The sequence below is a fragment of the Crocuta crocuta genome, unplaced genomic scaffold (genome assembly GCF_008692635.1).
Source record: "Crocuta crocuta isolate KB4526 unplaced genomic scaffold, BGI_CrCroc_1.0 scaffold73, whole genome shotgun sequence".
Classification (NCBI taxonomy): domain Eukaryota; kingdom Metazoa; phylum Chordata; class Mammalia; order Carnivora; family Hyaenidae; genus Crocuta; species Crocuta crocuta.
This window is the reverse complement of record NW_027529443.1, coordinates 6,969,723-6,991,946: the sequence shown is the minus strand read 5'-3', so window position 1 is coordinate 6,991,946 and position 22,224 is coordinate 6,969,723. Positions and strand designations below refer to the sequence as shown.

General features: G+C 36.4%; 1 protein-coding gene across 1 annotated transcript in view; it reads left to right on the top strand.

Annotated features, from left to right (window-relative positions):
* Positions 1-22,224, top strand: part of LOC144228658 (phospholipid-transporting ATPase ABCA3-like) — a 130,023-nt gene that overhangs the window by 30,751 nt on the left and 77,048 nt on the right. Inside the window, 3 exon segments of the mRNA XM_077760565.1 lie at positions 4,785-4,958; positions 5,649-5,827; positions 6,806-6,940. Coding sequence (XP_077616691.1) covers positions 4,785-4,958; positions 5,649-5,827; positions 6,806-6,940 — 488 coding nt within the window.

Genomic DNA, 22,224 nt, shown 5'->3' with positions numbered 1-22,224 from the left:
TTAAGTTCCTCCTAATCCTCCTATACGTGCAAACATATGGTATTTGTCCTTCTCTGCCTGACTTATTTCGCTCAGCATAACACCCTCAAGATCCATCCATGTTGCTACACATGGCCAGATTTCATTTTTTCTCATTGCCATGTAGTATTCCATGGTATAGATAAACCACATCTTCTTGATCCATTCGTCTGTTTATGGACACTTAGGCTCACAAAGGCATTTTTAAAAAATAGTTTATTGTCAAGTTGGTTTCCAGATAACAACCAGTGCTCATCCCCACAAGTGTCTTTTGTCATGATCCCTAAAGTGTTTTGAGGTCCTGAAACTATCACACAAAGTAAGATAAATTCTAGAAATGCCACATACTAAATTCTCTTCTTTCAGTATCACAACATCTGTTAGAGTATTAGAAACCCCGAGAAATTCTGTTCCAAAGAGATTCATTTAATCTGTTTAAACCTTCATAAAAACTTATTTTACCTCCTCCCTCTTCCCCCCCCCCCCCCCCCCGCTCTGTCTCTCAAAATAAATAAACATTCTTTAAAAATGAATAATATATATCTGCTCTTTTTGGATGGAATATTATGTATGTCTTTGGTAAAGTTAGTTTACTGTGTTGTTCAAGTCCTCTATTGTTATCATCTGTCTAATTCTCTCCATCATTGAAAGCTGGGTATTGAAGTTTTTAAGTATTATTATAGAACTTTCTGTTTCTCCCTTCAGTTGTCGATTTTTGTTTCATATGTTTTGAGATGAATATGTTTTTATTTATTACATCTTTTTGATTGATACTTCCATAAGTATATGATATCCCTGTTGTGTCTTGTAACAATTTTTTATTTAAAGCCTATTTTATCCTATATTAGTAGAGTTACGCTAGCTCTCTTTTGGTTACTATTTGCACAAGATATCTTATTCCATTCCTTCCCTTTAACAAAATTGTATCTTTGGATCATTTAAAAAATGTTTAATGTTTTATTTGAGAGCGAGAAACAGAGACAGAGACAGAGCATGATCAGGGTAGGGGCAGAGAGACAAGGAGACACAGAATCTGAAGCAGGCTCTAGGCTCTGAGTTGTCAGCACAGAGCCCAAGGTGGGGCTCAAGCTCAGCAACTGTGAGATCATGACCTGAGTCAGAAGTTGGATGCTTAACCAGCTGAGCCACCTAGGCACCCCTAGATCATTTTTTAAAAATCTCTTCTATTACCTTCACTTTTTAATTGGAGTTTAATCCATTTATATTTAAAGTAATTACTGATAATGGAGGACTTACATATGCCATTTTGGTATTTGTATTCTATATATCATACCTTTTTTCTTCCTTTTATCCTCCCTTTTGATTCTTTTCTCATTTTTTTGGTGTGTATTTTCCAGTTATTTTCTTAAGGGATAATTTGGAGAGTACAATCAATACTTTAAACAATTTAATTGTAATTAATACTAATTTAGCTTTAATAATATTAAAAGCTCTGCTCTTGTCAATCTCCATCTGCCTTTTATGTTGGTATTTTCACAAACTACATCTTTATATTTGCATGCCTATTAACATATGTTTATAGTTATTTACATGAATTTATCATTTAAGTCATATAGAAAAAAAGAGGTATTATAAATCAGAAAATAACATAATTCTGATTTTCATATTTATCTCTGCAGTTACTTTCACTGGAGTTTTCTATTTCTTTATATGGCTTTGAGTTACTATCCAGTGTCTTTTCATTCTCCTGGATCAGCCTTGTAGGACACATGTACTAGCAACAAACTCCATCATTTTTTGTTGATTTGGAAGCTTCTTTTTTTTCCTTTTTTTAAAAATGTTCATTCTTTTTTTTTTTTTTGAGAGAGAGACAGAGCATGAGTGGGGGACGGGCAGAAAGAGAGAGAGACACAGAAACCAAAGCAGGCTCCATGGTCTGAGGTATCAGCACAGAACCTGACACGGGGCTCAAATTCACAAACTGTGAAATCATAACCTGAGCTGAAGTCGGAGGCTTAACTGACTGAGCCACTCAAGCGCCCTTATTTGCAAATTTCTTAATTTCTACTTCATTCTTGAATGATAGTTGTGGTGCATACAGAATTCTTTCTTAACAGTTTTATTTATTTTTACTTTTAATACTTTAAAAATGTCACCATACCCTTCTGGCCTGCAGGTTTCTGGAAAATTGGCTTTTAATCTTGTACATTATGGAATGGTTCTCCTTGCTGCTTTCAAGATTCTCTTTTTGTCTTTGACTTTCCTCATTTTTGTTTTAATGTGTCTTAGTGCTGATTCCTTTGGTTTTATTCCACCTGGAGTTTGTGTAGCTTTTTGTATCTGTACAATTGAAATTGGGGTCCCCAACAACTTTTAAGAGTATAAGGTGACACTGGAAGCTTTTATAGTATATAGATATATTATTTATCAGGTTAAAAGGATTCCGTTCATTTACTGTTTAAGAATTTTATCTGAGCTAAGGATGTTGAGTTTTATTTAGTATTTTTATTTGTATTTATTTAGATGGTAAAAATACATTTCTTCTTAATGTGCATTATGTAAGCTGATTTTTAAATGCTATACCAGTCTCATATTCTTGGAATAAACTTAAATTTGTCAAGATATGTTTTCCTTTGTATACAGGCTGGATTCATTTTGCTAATATTTGGCTTAACATTTTTACCTGTGTGTTCAAGAGTGAAATTGCTCTATAATGTCCTTTTTTTGTAAAGCCTTTGATTTGGTATCAATTTATGGTACTTTTATAAAAGTTCTTAGGAAGGATATCCTCTTTTTCTGTATCTCTGTCTCTCTGGAAATTTCAGTGCAGTGTGCTAATCATTTATTTTTTAATATCTGCTAGAAGTTACTGAAAAAGCACTGAGAAGGGTTTTAATTATTGATTCAATTTCTTTAATGATTGTAGGACATTCAGGTTTTCTAGTTCTTTTAATTTTAGTAAGTTTTCTTTATATTTTTAGTTTTGAAGTTTATTGGCACAATATCATTAATTTAATATGAGTTTCTTCTGTTTTTAATGTCTGTAAGTATGTCATGATATATCCTTTTTTACTCTTTGTACTGGTAATTTGTGCCTTCTCTCTTTTTTTCTTGATCAAATTCATAACAGGTGTGTTAGCATTATTAGTCTCTAAGGAGATTTAGCTTTTGGCTTTGTTGGTCCTCTTACCTATAAGTTTGTTCTAATTTCTGCTTTTATCTTTATTCTTTCGTTCCATAAACTTTGTGTTTATTGCCATTTTTAAGCTTTTGGTAGTGAATATTTGTCTTATTTATTTCAATAAATAAATTTGAGGTAGTCATTTCCCCCTTAGTACTGGTTTGTATGACACAAATTTTGATAAGTAAGCTTTTTTTGGTTGTTACTTTATTTTTAAAAAATTTTTAAGTTTATTTTTTGAGACAGAAAGAGAGAAAGAGAGAGAGAATATGAATGAGTTGGGGAGGGGCAGAGAGAGAGGGAGACACAGAATTCAAAGCAGGCTCCAGGCTCTGAGCTGTCAGCACAGAGCCTGATGTGAGGCTTGAATTCATGAACTGTCAGATCATGATCTGAGCTGAAGTCGGAGACAACCAACTGAGCCACCCAGGCGCCCTTGAGTTGTTACTTTAAGATGTTTTATAGTTTTCCTTATAATTTCATTCCTTAATCGAAGATTATTCAAAGATGTATGCCTTAATTTCTTAACACAATTGGATTTTTTAGATCTCTTCTGGTTATTGATTGCCAATTTAATTTAATTCCTTTAAAATTTGTTAGGATTTACTTTATAACCTAGTTAATGTCTAGTTTTTAAAATTAATATTCCACATATGTTTGAAAAAATATATATGATGAGGTTGTTTGGGGTAGTTGACATGTATTTTCATTTAGGCCAACTTTGTTAATCCAGAGAAAGATGGTTAACATTTCTACTATGATTGTAGATTTGCATATTTATTCTAGAACTTATGTTATTTTTTGCCTTATGTATTTTGATGCTTTTTTATCAGGTGCATCTGATATATTGCCTTTGCTATCCCTTATTTGTTCCCTCTCATTCTCTTTATTATTTTAATTTTAGAAAATAACAGACATTGACCAGTAAATAAAACATAATTGTTCTAGTTGGTGAATATGGTATGTGGAGTGAAGTAAAGAAAAGCAAGAATCATTTCTAATAGTGGGATAATGTTATACTTCATAATATCCAATTTTTACTTGGATGCTAAATTTTAACTCCCAGTGATGTTAATTGGTTTCTTAACAGAGATTTTCTATTTGCCTTTTATCAGAGTCACATTTTTGGAACTCTTTATATTCGAAACCATATCTGGCTTTTTAAGACCAACTTTGTATTTCTCTTTATTCAAGTGTCCTTCTTTCCTCCCAGTATCATGACATAGACTGCATCTCATAGTGTCTGGAAATACAATCTAGATATTTTCTGATTACGTCAATAACGATGTTTACATTTGTAATTTTTTATGCTGAGTAATAACAAATATGTAAAATTTCCATTAAGAGCTATAATATTTATAGTTTCCACGTACAGGATGACAAATTCCAGAAAAATCAGTTGCCAAAATGTTTAATTTCAGCCTTTTATTCTTTCAAAAAATATTTTAAGCACTTATGAAGTACCAAGTATTGTATAATATGCTGAAGAAGCAATGGTGAGCAAAATAAATCTTTATTCTCAGTGTGCTTATTTTATTACATATGTCTAGTAACACAAAATATTTGTTGTTTAGGTTTTTGCATATTGCTTAAATTGACCTTATAATTTCCTTTTTATTTCTAGCACATTTTGCTGTTTCTGTTGGAGGTTTCATTTATTTTGCGACCTACTTTCCAGTTGTCACTGTCTCTGTAAACTTTGCACAAATGACATTCACCCAGAAGCTGGCTTCCTGTCTCAGCTCAAATATTGCAATGGTGCTGGGAACTAAATTCCTAGTCAAGGCAGAAATGGAGAGTGAGTATTTACCTTGTAAAGTTGGCCATCCTCTCATAAGATAGTCAGTTTTAAAGTTGATTAATATTGTTAAACTGTCCTTCAAAAAATTATATAAATTCGTACCACCACCTGTAATACATGAGTGCCTCCACATTCTCTGCATAAATTTACTCAAATCTGCTACTCCATTTGGAGTTCCTGGCTGCTCTTTGATGCTAGGAGAGGAAGCGGCACAGGTCTGCTTTTAGTAACTTTCGGTCTCCCTTTTTTCATCAGTGCAATATCCGTGCAAAAATTCTTCTAGTCTTCTCTTCTGTAGGTAGCATTTATTTCTGGTTTTCAGTGATTATGTTTTGCCAAAATTATATTTTCCAGTGAACATTTAGCATGAGGAGGGTTAGAAAGGAGTCAGTGTCTTAACCCATAGGCTTGCTAATTTTTTTTAAAGCTTATATTCCTGACTTTTAGTATATGTATTTTGTTTTGGTTTCACTCATAACTGATTGTTTCTGGCACACTAGGAAGCATCTTAAATGATTACTTGCTGAGATGTCCTAAATTCTAATGGTTTACGAAAGTAACTGACTATAGTAGGAATCTCTGGAAAATATTAATACTGGTTTTCTTCACTCTTTAATTATGATGCAGATGGATAACTGTTTTAGTGTCAGTTGGCACCTAAATTAAATGTCAACTGTTATCTCTTAGAAATTGGAATTAAATGGAGTAACATCTTCTCATCATCCAAAATGGAGAACTTTGGCTTTGCCCACCTACTGGGAATGTTTTTATTTGATGCTTTCTTATATGGCCTTGTGGCCTGGTATATAGAAGCTGTCTTTCCAGGGGAGTACGGTGTGCCCAAGCCCTGGAACTTTTTCTTGCTGGTAAGTTCTAATGCTTCTGTTACTGAGAAAGGCCACAGTCCTTACGAACGTGTATTGTAATTTCTGTAAAAGCCACCGTGAGTTAATTTTGCACTGTCAATACTTGAACCAATAGATCAGGTAAAAGAATCATTCTACGTACTTTGGCCATTCACTGGCATTTTCCTAATACACTTAAAATTTTTTTTAATGTTTTTTTATTTCTGAGAGAGAGAGAGAGAGAGACAGTATGAGCAGGGGAGGGTCAGAGAGAGAGGGAGACACAGAATCTGAAGCAGGCTCCAGGCTCTGAGCTAGCTGTCAGCACAGAGCCCGACGTGGGGCTCGAACCCATGAACCATGAGATCATGACCTGAGCCATAGTCGGACGCTTAACCAACTGAGCTACCCAAGCGCCCCCCCAATACACTTTAAAGTGCCCAGTATATGTAAATATAAATAATCTGTAGATCATGGCCTATTACCCCAAGCTTTACAAATTGTGAGTAGTCCATCACATTTACAGGCAAGTATTTCATAAAGGATTGAACTTGCACATAAAGAAAGTAAGATAGGATGGGTCTTCTGGTGGTATAAAAAAAAAAAATTAGTTAAGTCCCCTATCTGGGGACTGCTTTTTATCCTTGGTTAGAACAGATCTCCATAGCATGATGGCTCATTCTTTTTCCTTATTCCTGTCCTTAACTGCTAAGAGAAGATAATGACAAGGAATGATACAATCGTTTTTGCCACGACCTCATTTTGGAACAATTTTCTTTTGTCCCTCTCAGACACTTATAATTTTAATAGATTAGTCTGTTTTTATGCCTCAGGGATTCAAATTATAGCCACTGAGCTCCAAAACTTCATCACAAAAAAATTTCAGCAATCCATCTAACAAACAGGCTAGAGTATTTTATAATGCATCATTTTTCAATACCATTGCAGTGCTTTTACTTTTNTTTTTCCCCCTTTTTTTTTTTTTTTTTTTTTTTTTAGCGCTCTCACTGGTTTGGGGAAACATCTAAGAGAAAAAAGGAAAAAAGGCAATTTTATGAGACAAATCAAAGCAAGTATTTTGAAGCAGAACCTACTAATTTGGTGGCAGGTATCCAAATCAAACATTTGTGCAAGGTATTGTTTCACAAATTTTTTCTTCTTGATAGGACTGAAATTTAGCTTACAGTTCACTGTAAATGATTATTACTAGAAACAAAAGAAAAAAGGTCACATGCTGATAAAAAGGTCTTTGAGAAAGATCAAAATTAAATTTTTTCAGTATATAATAAAAAGTAAAATGTTTTTCTCCTTCCTCCAGAATGGAGTCAGGTTTTATATAAACTATATGGTGTCTTCCACAAATGCTCTCATTTTAAAAAGTAGTCTATTGGAGATGAATGATTTGAGTGTGTAAACATTTATTTCTGTTCACAAATACTTTTCATTTGTCTATTATGCAATCTCTCCTCTGTCTAGGAGTTCGTCAAGGGAGGACATTTGAATCTCTTAATTTATCTGCACTAACTGTAGGCATGTAGTCTTCAGGTAACCTATATATTGGCTAGCATTCCATTGCCTCTCAAAGTCCTACCCAAGCTTGGTTTGAACTCCTTACCTCACAGCCTATGGAAACCCAATGCCCTCCATGCTAATTCAGCTAATTTTGGAGATGGGTATACTCTTGTGGTATTCTCTACCTCCAGTATGCTATATGCTGCCACTGTTTTGGTTATATCAACCCAGATGCAAAACTCACTCTTTTTCCTGATTTTCTCAGGAAATCTAGTCATATCAAACATTTTTGTGAATATTAGTATCCTGTAATATAGATTAGGGCTGGCAGGAATTAGCCTAAGGAACACATGGTCTGTGACCATTTCCCCAACTATAGTTACCTTGGCCCCCCTTATTTGTCTTTTCATAATTTTCCTACCAGATTGGCCCTGAGAGCCACTCTGATGTGACTCCCTAGGACTCTTACAACCAAGTTTCATGAAAATGCCCAGAAGAACCAAGGGCCTTCTATGTACCACTTCATTCATTATTCATTCAATTATTCATTCTTGACACTGGGGATATAAGCAGTGAAAAAGCCAGAGTCACCTCACACAGAATCAGGTGCATTTCCTTGAGGAGTTGGCCCAGTTATTCTCTCTCCCAAACCTTCTTGTCCTCACTCAGATGTTGATCTCAGAAACACTCCTCCATGCTAATTTCCATCTTATGTAAACTTCCTGGATACTAACTTCTGTGTTAGAGTGTACTTCCCAGGGAACTTAATTAGGAATTGATTAATTAATTAACCCACTTGCCATGATATCCAGACTCTGCTCTGGACCAGACTTCCAAGGTAGGATGGGAACATAAACTCCTCAGTCCCTCTGATCAGAGTCCTGAAGCTCTCACACCAGCCTAATCACACTGGGCATAGGAAAAACAAAGCAAAACAAAAACAAAAATGAAACAAAAAAACCCTTGGTTTAAAAGGACTGAGGAACTGGGAACATTCTCACCCACCTCCACTTCCAGCCAGAGCAGGGTTTGGCTTATGGTGAGCTTGCACCCTTAGTGAGCCCAGGGTCCACAAGCCCATGCTAGTGTTCTGTGGCACTGCGCCACAGAAAATAAGCTGCAGTTCTGTGTTTTGTTGTTGTTACTTTTTAATATTTTAATTCTATACTTACTAAAATTTGTCTTGTTCTTCATTTTTTATCTTTTCTTTCAAGTTTTTATTTAAATTCCAGCTCATTAACATAGAGTGTAGTATTAGTTTCAGGTATAGAATTAGTGATTCATCACTTATATACAGCAGCCAGTGCTCATCACAAGTGCCCTCCTTAATGTCCATCACCTTTTTACCCCATCTTCCCACCCACCTCTCTTCCAGAACCTTCAGTTTGTTTTCTATTGTTAAAACTCTGTTTCTTGGTTTGCCTCTCATTTTTCTCACCCCTATGTTCATGTGTTTTGTTTCTTTTTTTTTTAATTTTTAAAAATGTTTTATTTTTGAGAGAGAGAGAGCGTGAGCAGGGGAGGGTCAGAGAGAGAGGGAGACACAGAATCTGAAACAGGCTCCAGGCTCTGTGCTGGCAGAGGCTGACACAGGGCTTGAACACACAAACTGTGAGATCATGACCTGAGCCGAAGTCGGATGTTTAACCAACTGAGCCATGCAGGCGACCCTCATGTGTTTTGTTTCTTAATTTACATATACGAGTGAAATCATGTGGTATTTGTCTTTCTTTGACTTACTTCACTTAGCATAATATGTTCTAATTCCATCCACTTCAATGCAAATGGCAACATTTCATTCTTTTTGATGGCTGAGTAATATTCTCGTATATATATATATGTGTGTATACACACACATATATATATACCACTTCTACATATATGTATATATATACCACTTCTATTTATCCATTCACCAGTTGATAGATATTGGGCTCTTTCCATAATTTGATTATTATTGATAATGCTGCTGTAAACATCGGGTACATATATCCCTTCAAGTCTGTCCTTTGAGTAAATACATAGTAGTGCTATGGCTGGATCATAGGGTAGTTCTATTTTCAACTTTTTAAATACTATTTTCCAGAATGTCTGTACCAGTTTGCATTCCTAACAGTGCATGAGGGTTCCCCTTTCTCTGCATCCTCTCCAACATCTGGTGTTTTTATGAGTTGTTAGTTTTAGCCATTCTGGCTGGTGTGTGTGAAGTAATATCTCATCGTAGTTTTGATTTGTATTTCCCAGTGGTGAGTGACATTGAGCATCTTTTCATATGTCCGTTAGCTATCTGGATGTCTTCTTTGTAAAAATGTCTATTCCTATCTTCTCATTTCTTATCTGGATCATTTGTCCTCTGGGTGTTGAATTTGTTAAATTCTTTATGGATTTTAGATACTAACCCTTTATCAAGTATGTCATTTGTAGATATTTTCTCCCATTCTGAAGATTGCCTTTTAGTTTTGTTAATTGTTTCTTTCACTGTGCAGAAGCTTTTTATCTTGATGAGGTCTCAATTTTAAAAAGTTTATTTTTGCTTTGTTTCCTTTGCCTCATGAGACATATCAAGTAAGAAGCTGCTATGACTGATGTCAAAGACGTGTCTCTGTTCTTCTATAGGATTTTTATGGTTTCCTGTCTCATAGTTAGATCTTTCATCCATTTTTTTGTGTATGGTGTAAGAAAGTAGTCCAATGTTACCCTGATTCCAAAATCACACAAAGACTCCACTGAAAAAGAGAACTATAGGCCAATATCCCTGAAAAACATGGATGCAGAAATTCTCAACAAAATATTAGTAAATTGAGTCCAACAGAACGTTAAAAGAATCATTCACCACAATCAAGTGGGATTTATTCCTGGGTTGCAAAGGTGGTTCAGTATTTGCAAATCAATAAAATGTGATATACCACATTAATAAAAGAATGGATAAGAACCATATGATCCTCTCGAAGGGTGTAGAAAAAAGCATTTGACAAAGCACAATATCTAGTCATGATAAAAACCCTCAACAAAGTAGGAATAGAGGGAACATATCTCATCATAAAGGTCATATAGAAAAAACCCACAGCTAAGGAATAAGACAGAGGTGTCCACTCTCACCACTGTTGTTTAATATAGTACTGGAAGTCCTTGCCTCAGCAGACAAAGAAATAAAAGGCATCCAAATCATGAAGGAAGAAGTCAAACTTTCACTGTTTGTAGATACTATGATACCCTACATAGAAACTCAAAAGATTCTACCAAAAAATTGCTGGAACTGATACACAAAGTCATAGGATGATTCAGTAAAGTCACAGGATACAAAATCAACATACACAAATCTGTTGCATTTCTATACACCAAATATGAAGCAGCAAAAAGAGCAATCAAGGAATTGATTCCATTTACAATTCCACCAAAACCCATAAGATACCTAGGAATAAATCTAACCAAAGAGGTAAAAGATCTGTATTCCTTTACTTACACTAAGGAAAGAATCTGAAGATGACACAAAGAAATGGAAAAACATTCCATGCTCATGGATTAGTAGAACAAATATTGTTAAAACATCTACCCAAAGCAATACATTCAATATAATCGCTATCAAAATAACCCTAGCATTTTTGACAGAGCTAGAATAAATTAACCTAAAATCCGTTATATTTTTATTTTGTTCCTTTGTTCTTTTTTTAATCTTTATCTTTTACCTCTTTTATTTTTAAAATTATTGTTTAGTTTTTCTTTATTCTTTGTAAAAAGCCACAGTTCAAAAGAATAACTAGTATATACAGCCACAGCTCTAGCCAGCCATCAAAAGTCACCAAGCACACAGTCTGCATAGGAGTCAGCATACACAAGAACACTCCTTTAACTTCAGGAGAAATAGCCATTTCATCTTATCCATAGAAGCAAACACAGAAAGTCAAGCAAAATGGGGAGATAGAGGAATATGGCCCAAAAGAAAGAACAAGACAAAACATCAGTAAAATTAAATGAAATAGAGGTAAGTAATCTATGTGATAAAAATTAAAGTAATGACCATAAAAATACTGACTGGACTGAAGACACAATTGGAAGAACTCAGTGAGACTTTCAATAAAGAGAAGAAAATATTAAAAATAACCAATCAAAGCTGAAGAATACAATAAATAAAACACTAGAGGGAATCACCAGTAGATTAGAGGATTCAGAGAAACATACTAGTAATCTGGAAGGCAGACTAGTGGAAAGCACACAAGCTGAACAGAAGAAAGAGAAAAGAATTTTTTTTCTTAAATAGTTTATTGTCAAGTTGGTTTCCATATAACACCCAGTGCTCATCCCAACAAGTGCCCACCTCCATGCCTGTCACCCCCTTCCCCTCTCCCCGGCCCCATCAGCCCTCGGTTTGTTCTCAGATTCAAGAGTTTATATTAGGTTTATATTCAAGGTTTATATTAATTATAAACCTATAATTTAACTTTGACAAAGTTATGTAATTTTTTACTAGTACCTCCCCATTGAGAAAGACATAGTGGTTATGGCATTGGCTTGAAACCAGTTTTAGAGGTTTCAATTCCTTCCTTTCTTATTTTAAGGACACATAAGTTGGTTCTTCCAATGTGTGATATGAGGGAGGACATCCATGTAATCATTCGAAGTTAGTTGTTGTTAGTTCTACTATTGCTACCTCTTGTTTGGATGCGAAGTCTTCTCAAACCATGAAGATTATTAACATTACTGCTGTAAGTGAAATGAAAGAACCTATTGAAGAAATGGTTTGCCTCCCTCCCTCTCCCCCACTATTTTTCCCCTTCTTCTCCCCAATGGTCCTCCGTTAAGTTCCTCCTAATCCTCCTATACGTGCAAACATATGGTATCTGTCCTTCTCTGCCTGACTTATTTTGCTCAGCATAACACCCTCAGGTCCCATCCATGTTGCTCCAAATGGCCAGATTTCATTCTTTCTCATTGCCATGTAGTATTCTGTTTTATAGATAAACCACATCTTCTTGATCCATTCGTCCATTGATGGACACTTAGGCTCTTTCCATGTTTTAGCTACTGCTGAGAGTGCTGCTATGAACATTGGGGTCTATGTGCCCCTATGCATCAGCACTCCTGTATCCCTTGGGAAAATTCCTAGCAATGCTAGTACTGGTNTTATAGATTTTGGATACTAGCCCTTTATCTGATATATCATTTGCAAGTATCTTTTCCCATTCCATCAGTTGCCTGTTAGTTTTATTGATTTATTGAGGTATCCCTGGAAAGGAAAACAGACAGACAAACACACAGGGAACAAAGGCACTCAAGTGCACAGACAAATCCAACAAACAAGCAAACCAAAAGGGAAAAAGTAAAAGAAAAAAGAAAAAACCCGAAAGACAAAGGACAGTTTAAAAGAATAAAACCAGAATTCCCAGCTACAAATAAAGAGCAGGGTGTATGCAGTGCTGATGGAAGAACATATACAAAGAGAGAAATGTCAGGGGCGGGGAGAAAGCAAAATTGGACAATGACCAGGCAGAGAGACTAAGAGGCTTAATTCAGAGAGAGAAAGAGGAGAATATGGTAGGAGGGGAGGAGAAAGAAACAAAATAATGTTACTCAGAGAAACTATGTAGTCTGATTACTCCAGAGAGAGGGAGAGAGAGAGGGAGAGAAAGGTAGCAGTGGAGGTGTAGAATATACATCTAGGGAATGGATTAAATGTGACTATTTAAGCAAACCAGGGTCTTAGCCTCTACTGCATCCTGCAGGCTGCTCCCTGAGGTCCTGCCTTGGTGGTTGTGGGGAGAAAAATGGTGACACCCCAGTCCCTTCTTGAACCAAGCATTGCAACTCACTCTTTTGGGTCTGATCTCCCTGTGCCACACAATGGGCGTGGCCAAGGTGGGCTGTGCTCTATGTCCCAAGCCACGTCTCATTTCCAGTCTTAGTCCACGTGCCCCATTGATACCACCCGGAATAAACCCGCAGGCCGAGTCCCTCTGAGCAGTTTCAAGCCTGTCGCCTTCCCACTCGGGATAGAGCCGAGCTAGAAGAGGGGCGGAGCGGCTTCAGGCGTGCTGCTTCCCCTCCAGGTCAAGCTGGCGAGCAGAGGAGCAGTTTCTCTTGGTGTCGCCTGGGACCAGGGCGTCCAGCTCAAGGTCAGCTGCACAGCTGGAAACCAGATCCCTCTGTGTCTCAAGCCAAGGGTTTTTCTCTTCTCCAGGGATAGGACAGTTCCATGAGCAGTTTCAGCTACTCTTTCTTTTCCTCTTGACTCCCCGCAGCTCCCCACAAAGGGGGCTCCCTCCCCTCCCTCCATGTCTCTGGGTCCTGGCCCATTTTTTATCTTACCCAATTTACACTCACACCAATAAGGTTTTTTTCTCACAGGACTCTGTCTCCTTTTCCTCTCAAACGCCTGGATTCTGTAAGGGCTCATATGGCTTCAGGCCTTCTCCATTTGAGAGATGTGGATGAGTGAAATGTATGGAGCTCCCTCCTTCTCTGTCATCTTGCCTCCTTCCCCAAAATTTTTCTAAAAGAATTTTGAAAAATAGGGATAGATCAAGAGATCTCCTGGGCAATATAAAGCAAACAAACATTTGTCACAGACTGGAGTTCTCTCTTGTCCAGCAAGAGCGCAGAACACAGAAATGAAAATAAGAGAGGCTAATGTCTGGAAGGAGACGAGAGCCCCAATAGGGGTTTTATGTCTGTATTTATTGAGCTCACAAGATATTACTCACGTGGTGAACATGAAGAAAACAAGATCTTACACAAGCGAATGTGGAGAAAAGAATCAGACAGTAGTCATTAAGTAATGTAAGAACCACAGGATCTGGGGGGCAAATGTAGTTTGTGATCAAAGTACAATAGTATATTGGTGTCAGATGGAAAGTAATTTCCTGCGGGTGATATAACAAGTTACTCATGATCCTGTTACAATATCTAGCTATCTGAGCTATCCTCAGGCACTTTTGCCTTGTGGTGGAGGCTTTCCACCCTAAGCTTTTTTCTAACCCATTTATGTAAATAGAAACTATTTCCCCGCAAACACTCGCATTGTTGGGGGAGAAGAAGAAGAGAGAAAAGGGTATAGAAAACTTACTCGAAGAAATAATAACTGAAAACTTTAATAACCTAAGGAAGAAAATAGACATCTAAGTCCAGGAAGTACAGAGAGTCTCAAACAAGATGAACAAGAGGTCCACACCATGGAACATAATAATTAAAATTTCAAAGGTTAAAGATAGAGAATCATAAAAGCAGCAAAAGAAACAAAATTACCTAAAAAGGAAAACGTATAAGACCACTAGCTGATTTTTCAGCAGAAATGTTGTAAGCCAGAAAGCAATGGCATGATATATTCAAAGTGCTGGAAAAAAAAAAGCACGCGTACAACCAAGAATACTTTACCCAACATGATTACCATTCAGATTTGTAGGAAAGATAATAGAGTTTCTCAGACAAACAAAAGATAAAAGAGTTAATCACCACTAAACTAACTTCACAAGAAATGTTAAAGGGACTTCTTTATTTATTTATTTTTTTTCTTTGTCATATTCTGAGGATCATTTTTTTTTTAATAGTTTATTGTCAAATTAGTTTCCACATAACACTCAGTGCTCATCCCCACAAGTGTCCTCCTCCATGCCCATCCCCCCTCCCCCCACATCCATCATAAAGGGACTTCTTTAATTCCAAAAGAAATGACCATAGTTATACATATGAAAAATATGAATAAAAAGATGTAAAATAAGACAATATATACATAAAATATGGAATGTGGAAAAGAGAAGAAAAAGGGAAGAGAAGGAAAAAAATTTTTTTTCTTTTTTTTTAAATGTTTTTGAACTTAAATGACCATTAAATTAACATGAACTGGTATTATGATGATATATATGAATCTCATGGTAACCACAAACCCAAAACCTGTGATAGATACACACAAAAATAAAGAAGGGAAAAAAAACCACTATAGATATACATTGATCAAAGAAAAAGCAAGGGAAAAAGAAAGGAACAAAGCAGAGCTAAAAATAAAAAATAGAAAACAAAATTTTTAAACGGCAATAAGTACATATCTATCAATAATTACTTATTTTTTTAAGAGAGAAGAAATCTGTGATTACTTATTGGCATGCATACTGTTGACAACCCTGAGAGATTATAACTAATAATTTCTAGTATATTTTAAATTTAATTTATTTTTTAAAATTTACATCCAGGTTAGCATATAGTGCAACAATGATTTCAGCAGTAGATTCCTTAATGCCCCTTACCCATTTAGCCCATTCCCCCTCCCACAACCCCTTCAGTATCCCTCTGTTCTCCATATTTAAGAGCCTCTTAAGTTTTTGTCCCCTTCCTTGTTTTTATATAATTTTCGCTTCCCTTCCTTCATGTTTATCTGTTTTATATCTTAAAGTCCTCATATGAGTGAAGTCATATGATATTTGTCTTTCTCTGACTGACTAATTTCACTTAGCATAATACCCTCTAGTTCCATCCACATAGTTGCAAATGGCAAGATTTCATTCTTTTTGATTGCTGAGTAATACTCCATTGTATATATGTACCACATCTTCTTTATGCATTCATCCATCAGTGGAGATTTGGGCTCTTTCCATACTTTGGCTATTGTTGATAGTGTTGCTATAAACATTGGGGTGCATGTGTCCCTTTGAAACAGCATACCTGTATCCCTTGGATAAATACCTAGTAGTGCAATTGCTGGGTCGTAGGGTAGTTCTATTTTTAATTTTTTGAGAACCTCCATACTGTTCTCCAGAATGGCTGCACCAGTTTGCATTCCCATCAGCAGTGCAAAAGCGATCCTCTTTCTCCGCATCCTCGCCAACATCTGTTGTTGCCTGAGTTGTTATTGTTAGCCATTCTAACAGGTGTGAGGTGGTATCTATCTCATTATGGTTTTAATTTGTATTTCCCTGATGATGAGTGATGTTGAGCATTTTTTCATGTGTTTCTCAGCCATCTGGATGTCTTCTTTGGAGAAGTGTCTTTTCATGCCTTTAGCCCATCTCTTCACTGGGTTATTTGTTTTTTGAGTGTTGAGTTTGCTAAGTTCTTTATAGATTTTAGATACTAACCCTTTATTTGATATGTCGTTTGCAAATATCTTCTCCCATTCTGTTGGTTGCCTTTTAGTTTTGCTGATTGTTTCCTTCGCTGTGCATAAGCAAATATTAATGGACATAAAGAGAGAAACTGATAGTTGCATGATAATATTAGGGGCATTAACCCTCACATCAATGTATAGATCATCCAGACAGAAAGATCAATAAGGAAACAATATCTTTGAAGTACACATTGGACCAGATAGACATAACAAATATAAACAGAATAATCTATCCAGAAACAGAATACACATTCTTTTCAAGTTCATATAGAACATTTCCCAGAATAGATTACAATAGATTTATTGAGATCATAAAATAAACCTCAATAAATTTAAGAAGATTGAAACCATATCATGCATCTTTTTCAATCCAGAGTGGTATTAAAACTAGAAATAATTCACAAGAAAAAAACTAGAACACAAACATGTGGAAACTAAATAACATGATACTATCATGATAGTAACATGATACTATCATGATATCATGATACATGATACTTCTTTAAAGAAGAAACCAAAAAGTACATGGACGAATGAAAACAAAACAAAACACAGTGGTCTAAAGTCTCTGTGACACAGTGAAAACAGTTCTAAAAGAGATGTATATAGCAATATAGGCCTGTAGCTTGCTTCAGAATCTATGTCTCCTTCTCTCTGCCCCTCCCCCACTCATTCTCTATCTCTCAAAAATAAATAAATATTTAAAAAATTAACGTGAGACTTGAAACCATAAAAATCCTAGAAGAGGACAAAAATAGTGACTTCTCTGACATAAGCCATGGCAACATTTTTCTAGACATGTCTTCTAAGGTAAGAGAAACAAAAGCAAAAATAAATTATTGGGGCTACACTGGAATAAAAAGTTTTTGAACAGCAAAGGAAAGCATCAACAAAAACAACCTATTAAATAGGAAAAATATTTGCAAATGATATATCTGATAAGGGGTTATTATCCAAAATATGTAAAGAACTCATACAACCCAACACCAAGAAAAGAAACAATCTGACTTAAAAGTGGGCAAAGGACCTGAATAGACATTTTTTTTTCCAAAGAAAATGATCAACAGACACATGAAGAGAACCTCACCACCACTCATCATCAGGGAAATGTAAATCAAAGCCACAATGAGATATCACCAGACACCAGTCAGAAGGCAAAAATAAAAACACAAGAAACAACAAGTGGTGGCAAGGATGTGGAGAAAAAGGAACCCTTGTGTACTATTGGTGGAAATGTAAATTGTTGCAAGTACTGTGGAAAACAGTATGGAGGTTCCTCAAAAAATTAAAAATAGAATTACCATATGATCCATTTATTACCTAGGGAAAATGAACACACTGACTCAAAAAATTGTATGTATCCCCATGTTTACTGCAGCATTATTTACCATAACCAAAACATGGATGCAACCTAAGTTTTCATCAATAAATGAATAGATATGAAAAATGTATGTATACACAATAGAATATTTCACAATCGTAAGAAAGAATAAGATTGTGCCATTTGACACAATGTGGATGAACCTAGAGGGTATTATGCTACGTGAAATAATTCATACTGAGAAAGACAAATATCATGTGATTCCAGTAATAAAATAGAAGCTAATAACTGAATAAACAAAAAGCAGGACCAGAATTATAAATACAGAGAGCAACCATCTAGATGGTTCTAGAGGGCAGGAAAGTAGGGGCTTGGGGAAAATAGGTGAAGGAGAGAGGAAGATACAGGAATCCAGTTATGGCATGAGTAAGTCAGGGAAATAAAAAGCATAGCATAAGAAATATAGTCCTTTTGACTTTGTAATAGTGATATAATGGAACCGATGGTAACTATACATGTGGTGAACATAACATAATGTATAAATTTGTCAAACCACTAAGTTGTACACCTGAAACTAATGTAAAGTTGTGTGTCAACTATTATCAAAGCCAAAAATTTTAGTAAAACCCTTGTTTTTAGATGGAGAAATATCTAAGATGGTGCCTTGGTGTGCCATTCAATGAAACATAGGGACAGTAACAACTTAGGGCATTATTTGTCAGCAACCTCAACAGAAGCCAAAGGTAGAGGATTGTCTCAAATATATTTGTAGGAATGGCTTTTGTGGTTAAAGTGAGCAAAATTTAAATAAAATTATACTATAAGAAATACTTAACCAAAATAGCAAAAACTGAAGAGGTCTTGTACTGCCAAATTTTACAAATAGAAAGCGGGTTGGAAAAACTTGGCTGCAGCCATGGGATGCTTTTCATGATTAAAGAGGGTGATTGAAAAGTTAGAGTCAAGAGAATAGAAAGTGGAGCCAAGAGCCTTGGAGAAACATTATCTGGTCTTGAGTCCTAATCAAAGTACTGCCAATAATCCCAAATAGTAGATTTCAGAATTTCATTTGACTGATTTATACTTCCTGCCCTCCACGTATATCACTGGGAGTATGTGTAAGTTAAGTTATGCATATCTCACCAGTTTTTGTTGTGTTTGTCGGAAGAGTGTAAGAGGATAGATACCAAGTCTCTTTGACCACAGGTCTTCAGATCTAGAATAGTTGTACTCTAGGAGGTAATCTCCAGAAATTAGATCACAAGGGGCTTTTGTAGCTCTGATAGCAGGTGAAGCTGTTTTTATGTGAGAACGAAATGAATCATTGGAGTCAGAGGGTGGACCATGGTTGTTGGCAACCTTATCATAGGATGAGAATCTCCAGGGATTCTCACTAATATTCACATTTTTGTGCAGTCCTCTCCTGCAGTGAATAGGCTGAGCTTGTGACCTGTATAATACTGTGCAAGTGAAGTATGGGACCTTCAAGACTGAATCATAGAAGTCATCATGGCTTTTGCCTTGGTCATAAATTGCTTGCTCTGAAGATAGCCAAGTTGCTCATATGGACAAGAACTGAGTCTTCCTAAATCAATCAGTATTTTTTTTGAAATGTCAAACCCTTTAATTTTATTTTTATTATTAATTTGTTTACAAAGTTTATTGTCAAGTTAGTTTCCATATAACACCGAGTGCTCATCCCCACAAGTGCCCTCCTCCATGCCCTTCACCCCCCCCACTCCCATCAGTTCTCAGTTTGTTCTCAGCATTCAAGAGCCTCTCATGGTTTGCCTCTCCCCCACTATTTCCCANGAGGTTGTTTCCTGCTTTCTCCTGTAGGGTTTTGATGGTTTCCTGTCTCACATTCAGGTCCTTTACTCATTTTGAGTTTATTTTTGTGTATGGTGTGAGAAAACACAAAGAAATGGAAAAACATTCCATGCTCATGGATAGGAAGAATAAATATAGTTAAGATGTCATTACTACCCAAAACTATCTACACATTCAATGCAATTCCAATCAAAATTGCACCAGCATACTTCTCAAAACTAGAACAAACTATCCTAAAATTTGTATAGAACCGCAAAAGACCCCGAATAGCGAAAGTAATATTGAAGAAGAAAACCAGAACAGGAGGCATCACCATCTCAGACTTTAGCCTCTACTACAAAGCTGTCATCGTCAAGACAGTATGGTATTGGCACAAAAACAGACACATAGACCAATGGAATAGATTTGAGAACTCAGAATTGGACCCAAAAGTATACAGCCAAATAATCTTTGACAAAGCAAGAAAGAGTATCCAATGGGAAAAAGACAGCCTCTTTTAACAGATGGTGCTGGGAGAACTGGACAGCAACATGCAGAAGAATGAAACTAAATCAATCAGTATTAACTTGAGTAGGTCTGCTTGGAAGTGGATACCCTGCTCTTGGTCAAGTCTTCAGATGACGGTCACTGATTCCCAGGCTGTCACTTGATTGTAGCCTCAGAAATACCCTTAGCCAATCTCACCCAACTAATCTACTACATGACTATGTTTTTGCAGATGAGCCTAGTGAAAACAATAAGGAATATATTAGTGACAGGAACACGAGCATCACTGATAATGCCTAGCAGTAGGAGACACCTTAACAGAAATGGACACACTGGTAGCAATGGAGGTAACTTGATTCCAACGTAATAGAGGATAGGTGGTGACACAGAGAGGAACAATTTTTCTAATAAAGTGGCAAGGATGGAGTGGCAGCTTGGAACACCTGATCCACAAATGATGGTTAACAGAATGTAACTCATGAGGCAAAATAGGAGGACAGCCAATGAGGAAATTGACAACCTATGCTATCAAAAGAAATAAAAGTTGGATTGTCAAGAGCTAAAACAGGCTCTGATATAAATTCATGGTCTCCTCCACAGTTTCCAGTGTTCAGAGCTTACACTCATTGACTGAAGGATGGTCTGGATTGACTAGAAAGAAATGCTCTGCAACATAACAGCAAATGTACATGATAATGATCGCCCAAGTCCTGCAAAGGGACTTATAGCAATTTACTTGGGTAACCATACTTGGAGATCCGAAGTACCATAATGGTCCTATTGTTAGAACAAGGCTATGTGCAGGCTAGGTAATAAATGTAGTCCTAGCTCTTGATGACTTACTGTAGGTACACAGGGACCACAGAATCACCTAGTGGGCATTTCTATGGTTGTCAAACGTGTAATTAGAAATGGCATACCTGGTAGCGGGTGTAACTCTTATCTTGACCCAGGCTTCTGGGGCAGATCTATCCTACTCGGAAACCCAAATAGAATCCTTTGAAACTGCCTACCTCCACTGGCCAGGGTGGTAAATCAAAGGCAATATCACATTTTTGGGAAAGTGGCAGAGATGAAAGCAGCAGGAGTTGCAGTTCCTTTAACACTATTTAACTCTCCACTCGGGTCCTTACAGACCTGCAAAATGACAGTAAATCTACCACAGATTTAAACAAATAGTTCACCTATTTGCTACTTTTGTGTCAGTTTTGCAGTAACTTTTCTCAATGGGAGAATAATAGTGCAGACATCTCTGTATCAAAGCCATGCCATCAACAATTGAAGCAGAAAATTACGTTTTTCAAAAACAGTTCCTGGCACACTGTTAGGTCTTGATAGAGATGAAGTAGCTGATCACAGGACACCAAGTAACTGTTTCCAGAAGTGGCTATCATGAGCTGGGTTCTATCATGAGCTGGAACCACCATATCAGTAGGGACAGGCAACTACCCGTCATAAGATGGAAGTGGTATATCAAAGATTGAACATGAGCAGGAAATCTAAATCTTCATGTCATCCATGATTATCAGTTCAGTGCTTCTCCCTCAACCATATGGCCATACAGAGTTCTCATTTTAAGCAATTCACACAGGAGGAAAAAGTTCTGAGTTTGCTTCACAGGTAACTCAGCTTGGTACATGGGTGAGGTTAGCAGCTGCACTAGAGCCCTAATAGGAATAACCTTGAAAGACAAAAGGAGAGGAAATCCTTCCCAAAGACAGTGCTTCAAGCTCCTCACCTCATTCTCTCCTTTGTGTCACTGAATTGGCCCAAGACTACTGAACTGGGCAGTGATTAGTGATCTGGCAAATTAGGGGCTTACAATGGAAGATTAGGGACAAGAAATTCTAGGGTAGAGGCACATGGATGGAAATATAAGAATGAGAACAAAGTGGGAAGACATTTATAATTCATGTTAACCCACTAGAGACTACATATAATGGAAGAAAGTACTAAATAACCATGGAGACAAATTGACTCAGGTGACATTAGGTAGCCTCTGCCATCAGTGATTATACTAGTGGCACAGGAATAGACATATATAATGGCAGGAGTATAATAAAAACTAAAATATGGGTTCTCACCATAGTTAATCTTGCTATTCTTTTTGCCATATGTTTAGCATTTCCTCAACAAAAATCACTTCTGAGGACCAATCCACAAGGAGATTAGATACCT